The following is a 15,277-nucleotide window of genomic DNA, read 5'->3' on the forward strand; positions in this document are numbered from 1 at the left end:
CATTAAGTGCCGATTTCCAATTACCTTAACAAATAAAAGGAGAACTAACTTTTCTTATACGTATTTTAATTACAAATAATTTAGTTCCACTTGTTTTGGAGAAATACTATGGATGTAGGGATTATACAATAAAAGTGAAAGAGAAATAAATCGGCATGCAAAGGAACACACCTCCAGCGAATCATGTGAGAGCACACGGATTAAAGGGCACACAAGTCAGACATCTGCAATGCACCACCTTAGGGGCCCACATGGCAACCTCTAGAGAAAGGCGGTGGAGAGAGGTGGAGCCCAGGGGTGACTGAACCCTGGTTTGGTTGAACCGCCATCGCTGCCTCTCATCTCCACCTTCCATGTGGACATCACTAATTACCTCCTAATGACAGTTGTGGGAGTTATCGACCTAATCAACTGTCATAAGTAGGCTATAAAAAGGAGATCACCTCTTCAGTTCACAACACACACTTAAGAAGCAACCTGTCTATTCTACATTTGTATTACTCTCTAGTTTAGTGGAGTTTAGGCTTAGAATAGTTCTTCGGTTTCCTAGACTTCTCGAAGATTTGGGTATGTCTTTAGTATTATACTCCTATTCCTATTGTAAGACTATGAACTCAATAATAGAATTATCTTTTTTATTTAATTGTGTTCGTATTTCATATACTGCTTTATCATATATATGGTCAGTAGTTTATACCTCTTTCATAAACTATGCACGTTTAGGCTAGTTGATATATGCTATGGCGTCGGTCCAATGATCTTAGTGGATTGCACTAGTTCTAACTTTTGTCCATTCAAAAAGTGAGAGTCCCAGAGGAATTAGTGACATTATTTAGCAATGTAAGCATGGTGCGTAGATTGATTAAATGCCATGCACCACAGAAAGTAAGGTAGGCGAGAGGTGGTGGTGACAACCATGTTAATTTGTCCTTTGTATTCCACACATTTGGGTATGACATAAGAGTTCATAAAGTGGTATAACCACGCTGGCCGACCAATATGGAGTGGTCTCTTGGTAGTGCCTAGATACATAGAACCATAGCTATCTCCTTTGTCTCTCTTCACTAGATAGTAGATTTATTGAGATGATTCTTCTGTGTATCACACTACCCAATTATTATTATTATTATTATTATTATTATTATTATTATTATTATTATTATTATTATTATTATTATTATTATTATTATTATTATTATTATTATTATTATTATTATTATTTAACCCTGATAGACTATTATATATTAAATATAGCGTGATTACGAATATATCAACTTATTTTTTACACTGTCGTCTTCCCTGCAGGGAAAAACAAATACTATACTCATGAAACACTCTGGGTGAAATGCTACAAACGTATATATGCGCTTACGGATTTATCCGTGACCATATCAAATATCAACAGTATGCCCTAAATAGCAGGCGGAGCGTTTAGCCATAAAAAATCATTTTTCTAGTAGTACTCTTTGCCATGCGTGGGCACACATGTAGTATATAGTGGTCCGTCTACGCATCTACCATGCAATCAATAAAAGTAGTCTTTGACTCTTATTGTTTGAATAAGCTTAGAGCGCTTGTTAGGCCTTGTTTAGTTGGGAAATTTTTTTTGTTTGGTTATCACATCGGATTTACGGACACACATTTAAAGTATTAAACGTAGTCTAATAACAAAACAAATTACAGATTCCACCAGGAAACTGTGAGATGAATTTATTTAGCCTAATTAATTTATCATTAGCAAATGTTTACTGTAGCACCACATTGTCAAATCATTTCGCAATTAGGCTTAAAAGATTCGTCTCGCAATTTACACACAATCTGTGTAATTAGTTTTTTTTCTACATTTAATACTCCATGCATGTGTTCAAACATTCGATGTGACAACGTGAAAATTTTTGTTTTGGGAACTGAACAGGGCCTTAATTCTCCCAAGTGATATCTTGCATCATTATTTCTGGACTTGATACGCAGAATAATGTTTAATACTATACTCTCCAATTCCCATCACTGCATGAAAACAGTGCTCGATCGTGAACCATGCAATGTTTATCCTTAACGATCTAAGTCACATTATTGTTGAAACCAACTGAACATCAAAACAAGTTGTACCTCCTTAAGAAGATATCATCACATTTTTTTTACCTAATCATCTATTACATTGTAGAGAAGCTTATTAGAAGTACACATCCCATTCACTCTAAGTTCTCAAATTACTACTTTAGCAGGAGAGAAAAAAGAAAGAAAGATGGACTAAGTTATAACTGTGTAGATTGATAGCTATATGTATAGGAAATACTATTATACTTTTAGAGATAGAGACATAATATTATATAAAATATTTATTATTATACTTCAGACATGGTAAACAAAGCACCCAATTTATCGTGAAAATATGAAATTAGCACAGTAATCGAAAAAGAGAGATTCGCACCTTCAATTATAATACAAAAAATAGAGTAGATTGATATATAGGAATACATAATAATATAAGGATTTGTTAAATTTCATTTTCTTAAAAATTTGTAAATTTGAAGCTACCTAAAATTGCACACCGAACAATATAGAGCTATATACTTTATCCTTCCAGAAATATAAACAATTCTAAATTGTTTAGCAAATATTAATGTTGGGGAAATAGGCTTTGACGCCTCTCGTTAAATGACCCAGAATGGGGGTATGACGATAGTTAGGGATATGATAGGAAGAAATTTTAACAAGGTATGATCGATTGGACAAGCAAGTAATATTGTGAAGTACTTATATTTGTGAACATAATGAGTACTAAAATATCACTACACAATGCCACCAGAAAATCCGACTAGTTTCATTTACTTGCACGTGACTTGAAAACTCAAATTACTCAAATAAATTTTGCATCCATCTATAGGTCGAGTTTTATTTGCTTCCCTCAACAGTAGAACCTGATATAAAGCATCCTTCAACTTTTAAAACCAATACAAATTGATTCCCTTGATTTTATTGAAAACAATTTCATCTAACGTGATATCTATATGACGTGTTAAACCTGTCCTCATTTGATATGACACATATATAACCATCTAATAAAAAATTGATGTGCCTTCTCTTCTCTTCGATCTTCCCTCTCTCTCCCCTTCTCATATCTCCTCTTCTCCACGACGGCCTTCACTTGGGACAGTGCAGCAGGAACCCTTATGAGTATGGGTGAAAACGGTATGGAAACTTTCCGGATTCTGGACCTATTTTTGAAAATGGAATTTGTCGGTCCGAATTTTTTCGAAATTTTTCGGAAACGGAAACGAATTCGGAAAATATTTCTCAGAAACAGAAACGAAAATGATAAGAGTAGCTTCCGTCGGAACTCGGAATCGGTCGGAAACTTTCCGGAAATTTTCTCGGAATTTCCAGAAATTTTGTGACTGAAATACCCTGGATTCTTTTTTTAAGCAATGAATAGTGAATACCATGGTATTTGGCTGTTATTTTTTAAAAATAATATTTGTTATGCAAATCTGAAGTTACATAAGAATATTTTTTTCATGCATTGAGATTTATCTACAACATTACTCTCTTAAACATAGATAATTTATTTTATAGATTGTGTTTTGTGATGTACTGTTAAGACTTAACAATTGGACTTATATGATTGTGTTTTATGATGAATTGTTGACTGTTTGAAACTTGAGAATTGGATTTATCAGTTTGAGGGGGTTTTTTACTCTAATAAATTTCCGTTACCGTATTCACGCCGGTTTATTTTCGCTCCGATTTCAGTTTTGATAATATTTGATTTCGTTTTCGTATCCGAGGTTTCCGATTCCCAAAAAAATATGAAAATGAAAATGATAAAGGTGGTTTCCATCCATTTCCGTACCGTTTTCACCCCTACTTGTGAGTTGTGACACCCCAAAAAAAATGGAGGAGAAAAATAAAAAGAAAAGAGGGTTGCTTGAGCTGCTTAGCTCCTTGGGCCTGAACCAGTGTGCAGCAAGTTGGGCCTTAGCCTGGTTGGTAGCAAGTGTGCGTGCGTGCAGCTGCAGTAGCAGCCTAGCAGGCCGGCCGGTGGCTAGCAGCAGCAGCGAGCGGAGCAGCAGCAGTTCTGGAGCTCGGCACGCACCAGCTAGTACCATGTAAGTTTGGAGAGAAAGAGACAGCAGTAGTGTATAAGAATGCTCGAGCAACCCAGACTAAAGGGGTTACAAATCGAAACCTCGAATCCAGAACTAAAGATGATAGCGCCACGTGAATAACGCTACCATCTTTATTACCGGTTACCAACCAGAACTAAAGTTTTTTTTTCTTTTTTTTATTGTTTTATTTTGCTGCTTGCAACCAGACATCAATACTGCCATGGGACCAAAATTCCACGGTGATGTCATATAAACTCCACGTAAAGTTGAGAGACGGCTGGTGAACTTATTCCTTTTCCAAACGCAAATGATGGTCCAGCCCGGAAATGCCCAGTGCTAAGGATTAAGGAATAAGTTCATCTTAGGTCCCTTAACTTGTCAAGGAATCCGATTTTCGTCCACAAACCGGAAAATCAGATACAGCCGTACCTCAATTGTCAAAACCAGATAAGGTCCCTCGGTGGTTTTAATGGCGGTTTTGGCTGACGTGACGCCTATGTGGCTAATTTGACTTAGTCTTCATCTGATGTGGCATTGACGTGGCGGTTACGTGGCAATTCAAACCCGAAAAATAATAAACCTCATGAGACCCACATATCAGTTTCACATAAAAAAAATAGTAGGGCCCACATAGGCCCCACATGTCATTCTCAGTCCCCCCTTCTTCCTCATCATTCTCTCCCCATCTCCCTCTCTTCAACTCTCTCTCCCCTCTCCTCTCTAGCGACGGTGGAACGGCTCCGGCGGCTGTGGCCCTGGCTGCGGCGCCCGGCGGAGATGAGCTGGGCGTCGGTGCCCATGCCACCGCCTCCTCCATTGACCTCGCCGTCGCCGGTCTCCTCCAGTATACTCAACTGCATCAAGAGGTATATACTCTTTCTAAGAAAAGAATGGCAAGATAAAGAGCTGACATTGCAGAGTAACAACACTGCTACTCCAGTAAACACTGAGAGGCAGAGTGTACATGTAAACCAAACTCATTTTCCCATTCAACTGCTATTTGCCATGCTAATTACTAAATTGAGCACCGAAAGGATCAAAGAATTAATTAACCCGTCGCTGCCGCGGCTCCTGCAACCAACCTGCACCTTCGTGCTGGCGCCGGCGACCAAGAAGCACCCAGGCTTGCTCCCGAGCTCGAGCGAGACGGAGCCGGGCTTCCCGTCGAGCCCCGGCACGACGTTGAACATGCAACCGGCTCCTCCATTGACCTCGCCGTCGCCGGCGACCTCCTGCCCAAATCTGGCCTGAGCTTGCCACGCTCCTTGTGGGCGGTGGCGAGCGCGTCGTGGAGGGCGGGGAGTGAGTCGGGCCGGCGACCTCCCGCCCAAATCCGCCATCTCCGCCCACCCCCGTGGCGGCGCCGACCACCACGTCGCCGGTCTCCTCCAAGAAGATGCCCGCCGCCGCGCCGACCACCCCCGCCACCCCGGCCCCCGCCGCGGCGCCCACCACCCCAGGTCCGGCCACCGCGCCACCCACCAAGTCCACCAAGGCACCCGGCCAAGGCCACCCCGCCGCCGGCCTCCTCATCCCCGCCGCGGCACACGCCGAGCCACCGCCGCCGGAGCTCGCCCACCCGGCTCGCTCGCCTGCTCCGCCACCCACCCGCGCCGTCCGCTGCCCGGGAAGAAGAAGAGAGAGAGAGGGGAAGACGTGAAGAAGAAGTGAGGATGAAGAAGAGAGAAGGGAGAGGGAAGAAGGCAGGGCTGAGGCTGACATACGGGGCTCACGTGGGCCCCACCATTTAGAAATTACTCTCTCCATTTCAAAATAAGTATAGTTTTAGCACTGTTCATGTCCAACATTTGACCGTTCGTCTTATTTGAAAATTTTTTATGATTACTACTTTTATTGTTATTAGATGATAAAACATGAATAGTACTTTACGTGTGACTAATTTTTTTAATATTTTTCATAAATTTTTCAAATAAGACGGATGGTCAAAACGATGAACACGGATTTCTATGTCTGCACTTATTTTGGGACGGAGGTAGTATTTTTTTATGAAGCTGACATGTGGGGACACGATTTTTATTATTTTTTCGAGATATAATTGCCACGTAAGCACCATGTCAATGCCACGTAGGATGGAGACCTAGTCAAACCAGCCACGTAGGCGCCACGTCAGCCAAAACCACCTTCCAAACCGTTGAGGGACCTCGTTTGCACCGGTTTTAATAGTTGAAGAACCGGTTGTATCTGGTTTTGAAGTTTGAGGACGAAAATCAGATTTGGTGTAAAATTAAGGGACCTCGGATGAACTTATTCCAAGGATTAAATAGGCTTAAGGTCCAATCGTCAAAATCCTAATGTGGGTAACAGGATAACTAGATAATGCCCATTTGCCTAAACATAACCAGAAAAGAAATGTCCATTTTGATTCCCTTAAGGGTCAAATCTAGTTTGTATCCCTCAACTGTAATCTTGATCCAAACTATTAAAACAAGCGTAAATGTCTCCCTCTATGTTTTTAGGGGTGGTTTTTGCTCACGTAGCTCGTTGACCTAATCCAACCGACACAGTCAACATGAGTATTTTCTTTCTTTCTTTTTTTCTCATCCTCTCGGCTCTTGTTCTCTCCAACCAAAAAAAATTATTCAAAAGGAAGCAGGCAGGGCAGCACATTGTGAGGGAATCAGGCGGCGGCGCACAGTTCTCTCCCTTGGCACCCTCCTTTCCCTCATATGCAATGGACTCAAAAGGGCGGCTGCAGCGTATGCCGGTGGATTAGGTTTCGAGGGTGGATCCAGTGAGAGCAAAGGTGGTGGGGTGACCCAAGGACGCTGCTTCGCTCAAGTCCACATGTGCTTCGCCTCAAGGCCAGGATGCCGCCGCCCTACTCGAGACTAGGTAGCTGACTTGAGACTAGGCCGTTGTCGCGCGTCGGGGCCGCCCAGCCGCTGCTCCACCTTGGGTCACGCTGTCACTCTATCTCAAGGCTGGGCCATCGCCACTATGCTTGAAGCCGCACTACCGTCCCACCTCAAGGCCGGCACCCTGTCACTCCACCTCGAGGCTACCTAGACGTTATTTTGTTCCGCTGCTACGCCTTAGAGACACCCCACTGCCGCTCTACCTTGGGCTATGCCGTCGCTCTTTCTCCAAGGCGCGCTGCTACAACTCCGCCCTGAGTCTCCATGTGCCTGTGTGGAGAAAGGAGAGGGAAGAAAGAAAGAAAGGAGAAAGAAGTGGGAGGAATCACTAACATGTGAGCTCTGTATATTGATTTGGTCAGTTGGATTAGGTCAACGAGCCATCCAAGAGAAAACAACCCTTAAAATCATTGAGAAAATCATTTTTAACTGTTTTAATAGTTAAGAGATGAAGATATATTTTTTTTTATAGAAAGAGATGAAGATATCCGATATCCAATATGATAGGAATCAGAAAACGTATATTTTTGAGGGAGTCAATGCGGACTTATTCCCACCAGAAACTGCAGCATATTGGACGCAGTGGTTCCTTCCGCGGTAGCTGCGCCCGCGCCCACGGGAATGCGATTCCCAGCCCATTCCACCCCCTTCCCATTCCGGTGGGCCATTCCGAATCCAACCAACCAACCAACCATCGAACCCGCACCCGCATCGTATCCACTCCTCTCCAGTCTCCCCGCCGCTCCGCATCCCGCAGCCGCTCGTCAGCGACGGACATGGCCGCCGCCGCCGCAGCCATGGCCACCGCCACCTCCGCCACGGCAGCGCCGCCGCTCCGCATTCGCGACGCCGCGAGGAGGACCCGCCGACGCGGCCACGTTCGCTGCGCCGTCGCCAGCGGCGCGGCCGAGGCGCCCGCGGCGCCCGGGGCGCGGGTGTCGGCGGACTGCGTCGTGGTGGGCGGCGGCATCAGCGGGCTCTGCACCGCGCAGGCGCTGGCCACAAAGCACGGCGTCGGCGACGTGCTCGTCACGGAGGCCCGCGCCCGCCCCGGCGGCAACATCACCACCGCCGAGCGCGCCGGCGAGGGCTACCTCTGGGAGGAGGGGCCCAACAGCTTCCAGCCTTCCGACCCCGTCCTCACCATGGCCGTACGTCTTCTTGCTCCCCTTCTCTTCTGATTCTCTCGCGGCGGAGACGACATGAATGGGAATGGTGGTGCATGGATTGGGGCGCGCAGGTGGACAGCGGGCTCAAGGACGATCTCGTGTTCGGGGACCCCAACGCGCCGCGGTTCGTGCTGTGGGAGGGGAAGCTAAGGCCGGTGCCGTCCAAGCCCGGCGACCTGCCGTTCTTCGACCTCATGAGCATCCCCGGCAAGCTCAGGGCCGGCCTTGGCGCGCTCGGCGTTCGAGCGCCACCTCCAGTTTGTGTGCTCTCCCCGCTGTGCATTCTTGATTCACTTGTGAAATTCGATTGTGCTGAGCGTTTCCGGCGAAGGTTTCAGGGGCGTGAGGAGTCGGTGGAGGACTTCGTGCGGCGCAACCTCGGCGCGGAGGTCTTTGAGCGCCTCATTGAGCCTTTCTGCTCAGGTGTTTATTGTAGTGTGCAATTGCTGTTTTGTTTTTGATGATTCAGATAAGAATACGGTGATTTCGGTGCTTAGGTGTGTATGCTGGTGATCCTTCAAAGCTCAGTATGAAGGCTGCATTTGGGAAGGTGTGGAGGCTGGAGGATACTGGAGGTAGCATTATTGGTGGAACCATCAAAACAATCCAGGAGAGGGGGAAAAACCCCAAACCGCCGAGGGATCCGTGAGTGAGAAATTGCCTTCTTTGTTGGATTAATTGTCCATTGTGTTACACTGATATGCCTTCACCATTTTTAGCCGCCTTCCAACGCCAAAGGGGCAGACAGTTGCATCTTTCAGGAAGGGTCTGACTATGCTCCCGGATGCTATTACATCTAGGTTTGTTATCATTGTCTTTGTAATTTACCTAGTTCTTCAACTATGGATATTAGGTGCTGTAGATTGTTCAGATAGATGCACATTGTACAACAATCTAGGTAGATTGATTGCTATGGCTTGTTGAATTAACTGTTTCACTTGCATCATTGCCTCAGCACATATGAAGCATATGGATAGATTCTTCAATCATTTATCCCTCAATAACACAATTTTGACACCAGTGCTTCTCCTTTTTTTCATCCTGCTTCATCTGGCTATCCACAATATAATTAAGCATACAAAAGAGGCACTCTTTGATGGACAATTCATAGTGTTGTGGGTTAATATTCATTTGCATTCTTTGAGGGACAATTCGTTACACCCTAACATGAACTAGTAATGATTGGGGTGCTTAACCATTTGTTCTGCATTTCCTCCATTTTCAGGTTGGGTAGCAAAGTCAAACTTTCATGGAAGTTGACAAGCATTACAAAGTCAGACAACAAAGGATATGCATTAGTGTATGAAACACCAGAAGGGGTGGTCTCGGTGCAAGCTAAAACTGTTGTCATGACCATCCCATCATATGTTGCTAGTGATATCTTGCGGCCACTTTCAGTAAGTTATATATATTTAATTAACTTTCTGTTCCCAAAATACACTGCAGCACTTCATTGCTTCCTGAGGTCCTCGATTCATTTTTCGGTAGACAGGAAGTAGTATTCATTTGCACTTTTTAAGGGATTAATTCAACATATCCACTGGAAATATACATATCCTACACATCCTGTCAACATACTTGCTAAACAGCATTTTGTTTGAGTTGACTGGCATCTCAGCAGCCAATTACTATCTTTAGGGGACAAGCCACATTCTTAATAAATCCTGTCGGAAATCACTTTTTGATTTTTATAGATTAGTGTTGTCATAGAATTTGGCTTGGTGATCTACTTGGTAAGGTTAACTGATTCACAAGTCGGACAATTTCTTCACCAATCTAGCAGTATGTTTAAGTGTGTTGGTACTTAATTCTAAATGTCCTGCGCATGGTAACATATCATATGCAAAAATTCCTCAGTAACCGAAATTTATACTGTAAGTTTTAACTGTCTTTACACTGTTAATTTTAGACATACTTCTTCCTTGCTTGTTCATTGAACTTGTTTCCCCCTTCCACAGAGTGATGCAGCAGATGCTCTGTCAATATTCTATTATCCACCAGTTGCTGCTGTAACTGTTTCATATCCAAAAGAAGCAATTAGAAAAGAATGCTTAATTGACGGAGAGCTCCAGGGTTTCGGCCAGCTGCATCCGCGTAGTCAGGGAGTTGAGACTTTAGGTACTTATAGGAATTCAACCTTATTATTCTTCTAACATATAAATGAACTAATCTTTCTTGTCTAGTTTGCATTTATTGTGGATTAAGTTTGGTTATATTGTTCTTACAAGTTTGTGGTATTATTTTGTATAGGAACAATATATAGCTCATCACTCTTTCCAAATCGTGCTCCAGCTGGAAGGGTGTTACTTCTGAACTACATAGGAGGTTCTACAAATACAGGGATTGTTTCCAAGGTATCGCTGTCAAGTTGTTTATTTTGCGACTATATGATTACAGTATCCTGTTTTTCAACTCCAGCTGCTGTTAGACTGTCATAATAAATCTGCTACTACATGTTTGCACACTATTTGACTGCATTTAAAAACTCAGATAGCCTATATTTTTAGTTGCCTGCTACTGGGTGTATTTCTAATGATCCCATCATGTTTGCAGACTGAAAGTGAGCTGGTAGAAGCAGTTGACCGTGACCTCAGGAAGATGCTGATAAATCCTAAAGCAGTGGACCCTTTGGTCCTTGGCGTCCGGGTATGGCCACAAGCCATACCACAGTTCCTCATTGGCCATCTTGATCATCTTGAGGCTGCAAAATCTGCCCTGGGCAAAGGTGGTTATGATGGATTGTTCCTCGGAGGGAACTATGTTGCAGGAGTTGCCCTGGGCCGATGCGTTGAAGGTGCATATGAGAGTGCCTCACAAATATCTGACTACTTGACCAAGTACGCCTACAAGTGATCAAAGTTGGCCTGCTCCTTTTGGCACATAGATGTGAGGCTTCTAGCAGCAAAAATTTCATGGGCATCTTTTTATCCTGATTCTAATTAGTTAGAATTTAGAATTGTAGAGGAATGTTCCATTTGCAGTTCATAATAGTTGTTCAGATTTCAGCCATTCAATTTGTGCAGCCATTTACTATATGTAGTATGATCTTGTAAGTACTACTAAGAACAAATCAATTATATTTTCCTGCAAGTGACATCTCAATCGTCAGCAAATTCAGTTACTAGTACTACTGTGTCATACAGGAACACATGAGAATGCAGCAATCTGTTTAGACTCTTCCCAGACATCCCCCACTATACCGTTTCAGTGTGATCTTTGTGAAAAGAAAAAGAATGCGACTATTGATACAGTATTTGACTACCTAGATTATTGTATACTAGTGTCAAGCTATATTCCTCATGGCTCTTTTCTAAAACAACAATACAAATTGAAGTACAAGAGTACTTAAAATTTATATATCCCAAGGACCGTGCCAAGCAGTGTTCTTAATTAATTTGAGATAACACGATCCTAGGAAGAACTAGTACTAGCAAACAATTAACAATCAACACAAACCCTTTGGCTTGAACTTGAAGGATGCCATCATCATGCATGCAAAATGTACACCACACACACATGCATGTGCTAGCTGTGATCACTTCTGAACCCTTTTTTTTTTTTTAAAAAAAAGCCTAGCATGATCACAGGATGACAACTGAACACACACACAAATGCTGAAATGCCTCTAGCTGCACACACATTGTCATTTGTCAAAGGCAGCAGCAATGAATGCAGTGGAGGGATTTGATGCACAAGAAACTGAAGCAGGTCACCGAGGATGAGGGATCCCTGCCTCCCTTGCTATGCCTCTTTTATCTTTGACTGCATCGATCTGCAATTCTGCATCTCTGTCTGCATATCACGTCCCTAGCTGCAGCCCGGCCGGTGAACAGACTGAAGACAACCATGGAGATCATCGGCCATGCATGGACAGACAACAAGGGCACAATCATTATTAGCTAGGGTTCATTCTTGCATGGATCCAACATTGCAAGTTTATGCCAGCCAGTAGCTTTTGAGCCTTTTGTTTCTCCAGCTAATTGGTCTGGAATGGATTACTGAAATTTTCAGATCTCTGTCAGCTGGCCAGCCCTGCATGCATGGAAACAAGGCAGGCAAGGAGGAAACAGCTTTTGCTGCACAGCATGCATTTAGTAGTAGAATTCATGGAGAGGCCAAGGAGTTGTGAATTGTGTGGTTATACATGAGGAGCAGCTAGGTAGGGGTCCTCAGAATGATGTCTTGCATCTTTTGTCGTGCACACATCTCAATGCAATGTTGTATGTATAAGTTATAGCTAGTCCAATGTGGCATACAGCTAAAATGGTAGCTAGCTCGAGCTTTGTGTCTACCGTTCATCGACCAGCTCTTTATTCAGGTTGATGACTCTATTAGCTAGGTGCATTTGGCCTCTAAGCCAATAATTGTTGAAATGTTTAATTCTTTGTTAATTTTTAATTAAGACCGATGTTGAACTGTGCATGAATGATCAAATGCCTTGGGGTTTAATTTGTTTACTCTCTCCAGTGTCCTAGCAGCTAGCAAAGATGATTCTATTTTGATTAACTTGACTACACATTCTACTATGTGAAAACACACACTCACATATTGATCCATCTTCTGGCCATCATTTGCTAGGGGATCCAGATCTCTGCGTATGTAGGGGATTCCGAGAGGCAGGGAGCAGCATTACGTGAAACATGGATGCCTAGCTTAGATTTGCAAGCAAGCTTGCTCTGCACATAAAGAGCAGAGGACCCTATGTTTGTACTAACGAATGGAATTATATTTAGGCATTGGACATTCGGTCCGAGTTGCTCCCTCCGTTGAGAAATTCAAGGCGTATTAGTTTTTGACAATATTCAATATTAAAGTGTGACCATTATTTTTTATAAATAGAACACTGACAACTATCATATTAACTTCATGTAAAATCTTCTAAATATGAATCCATTGACACCACTTGTATCACACTAAACATATATATTGTTTGTTTATTTATTAGTCAAAGTTTACAAGTGTTGACTTTTACAATTACTACATGCATGGTTTATATTTTCCAAAGGAGGGAGTAAATTATCGGATAGTCAAACTATTTTAGTTGATCAAAGATGAAATATTCACCAAAATAGAGTGGGACAAATTATAAAAAGCATTGAATCATTTTTATTAAAAAAAGAATCCAGTGTGTAAATTGCAACATTAAAAAAAAACTTACTAAAACATTCAAATAACACCACATGCAACATTTGCAAAATGACATGCTAAAACATGTGAAAAATACTTATTGAAATATATCCAAATAATACCATGTATAATGTTTAAAAAATCCATTGCACTTACAAAAGCGTAATGATCCAAATTAGCATTCTCTCCAAGCAAATCGCTCAGCTCGAACCAACCCAATCGTCCACACTCCATACATGGCGTCTCCTCCTGTGGTTTGGCTGTTGTTTTCCTCTCTGCCCCTACCACACTTTCGCGTGTTAGGAACCCGTTGGTTGCAGCGGGGCATGCTAACGTGCTGTGAGAGATCAGGGGTGCTGGATGGTGATGGTGTAGGAGTCGGTACATGGGAGGACGGTGTTAGGAACCTAAGCACTTCATGGGGTAGTTGACACTGAGGATCTGACAAACTTCCTGTATGGCAATTGCAAGCAGGTGCTGCCTGGAACTTCCATTGTGACGATGAAAGCGGAGGCAGGGTAGTATGGAGACACCGTGCCATTGCCACTGTGTTGGATGAATGAGCCGGGTGAGAGGTTGGTGGTGGCACACGAGAGGAACAAGCGAAAGAGAAGTGTATAAAAAAATAGTTAATCCCTACCGGTTCAAAACGGTATCATCGATCGGTTTTTAACCGGCAGTGACACGAGCGTATCACTATCGGTTCGTTCAACCAACCGGTAGTGATACAAGATGCATAAATAGATCAATTTTATTGGGTTCAATCCTCACGGTGGTCCATGCCATGAACCAGCAGTGAAACATCACAGCCAATTCATGCCATGGGTCAGCAGTGATGCTAAGCATCTCTACTGGTTCATGGCAGTTTGGACAGGAAAATTCATTCAACCCCTATGGACGGATAGGGATGGAGAATCACTGCTAGCTCAAGCCAAAGTGGCAGTAACAATAAGCCAATTAATATGTGAACTCATCAAAGTATTATTAGAACCGTATCAATATATGCGTATAATTATGGGCATTAGGATTTAAAACTAGTCAGTATCCACAACGACTCAATCACTATACTAAAAGTGATTCTCTAATTTCCAACATTCAGTTATGAGTTTGCTCAGAAAGTCGCAAAGCTTAATTAGTTCCGGACAATCGTGTGCCGCGCGGAAAAGAAAAGGAAGGAGAGGTTGACAACCGTGAGCCCGTGGCCACACCCTGTTTTCACAGGCCACGACAACGTGAGATGAAATGTGATGATGCGAATTGAATCAGCAGGCGATGAGCCGATCGATGGATGATAGAGGCGACCGACCGACCGAACTGGGAATGAAGCGAAGCGACGTAAGCGATGTCGCACTACTGTCCCAATCTGCTCCCTGCTCAACTACGCTTAGAAAACTGTCAAACTTGTAAAGGAGATCGAGCTTAGCTGCTGCTAATCGCAAGAGCAAGACAACGTTCTTTTATGTCTCGTTGCTGTCATAACCCAAGTAATCTTTAATGATCTAGTTGCAGCGCGCACACACACACACACGCAATGACGCAAATTGATCATAATTTTCTTTTCCTGAAAAGAATCGAAAGGGCCTGCACTGAATAAAAGAATCCTGCAGCCTAGCTAATGAACATTCAGATACACAAGCACAGAGATAGATATATATATATATATATATATATATATATATATATATATATATATATATATATATATATATATATATATATATATATATATATATATATATATATATATATATATATATATATATATATATATATATATATATATATATATATATTGTTTCTTTAAATATGATTGTCCCATTGTCATCTGCTATCCTGATGAGCTCGAAAACGAGGCAGCCCGGGTATGTCTCATGTGTGCCTGCTAAAAGTTGGTGGTGAGCTATAAAACAATGCGCCGCTTGTCTGAAGAAAGGCCATGCAATGCATATATGCAGTTTGATCTGCAGCGAGCGGTAGGAGGAGAGCAGTTTGCTTT

General features: G+C 42.8%; 2 protein-coding genes across 2 annotated transcripts; one reads left to right on the forward strand and one right to left on the reverse strand.

Annotated features, from left to right (window-relative positions):
• Window positions 1-4,660: 4,660 nt before the first annotated feature.
• LOC107280149 (uncharacterized) lies at window positions 4,661-5,778 on the reverse strand. Its single transcript, XM_015770580.3, has 2 exons — window positions 5,192-5,778; window positions 4,661-4,963 (listed from the first exon to the last, which is right to left on the reverse strand). Exons 1-2 carry the CDS (start codon window positions 5,447-5,449, stop codon window positions 4,781-4,783), a joined length of 441 nt encoding a protein of 146 aa, XP_015626066.1. The 5' UTR covers window positions 5,450-5,778; the 3' UTR covers window positions 4,661-4,780.
• A 1,922-nt stretch (window positions 5,779-7,700) lies between these two features.
• On the forward strand, window positions 7,701-11,244 carry LOC4327918 (protoporphyrinogen oxidase, chloroplastic-like). Its single transcript, NM_001401737.1, has 9 exons — window positions 7,701-8,136; window positions 8,226-8,411; window positions 8,493-8,577; window positions 8,652-8,799; window positions 8,874-8,954; window positions 9,380-9,551; window positions 10,113-10,272; window positions 10,405-10,508; window positions 10,708-11,244. The coding sequence occupies exons 1-9, from the start codon at window positions 7,762-7,764 to the stop codon at window positions 11,005-11,007; spliced, it is 1,611 nt and encodes a 536-aa protein (NP_001388666.1). The 5' UTR covers window positions 7,701-7,761; the 3' UTR covers window positions 11,008-11,244.
• The last annotated feature ends 4,033 nt before the right edge of the window (window positions 11,245-15,277 follow it).

This window comes from Oryza sativa, chromosome 1, assembly GCF_034140825.1.
Source record: "Oryza sativa Japonica Group chromosome 1, ASM3414082v1".
NCBI classification, from domain to species: domain Eukaryota; kingdom Viridiplantae; phylum Streptophyta; class Magnoliopsida; order Poales; family Poaceae; genus Oryza; species Oryza sativa.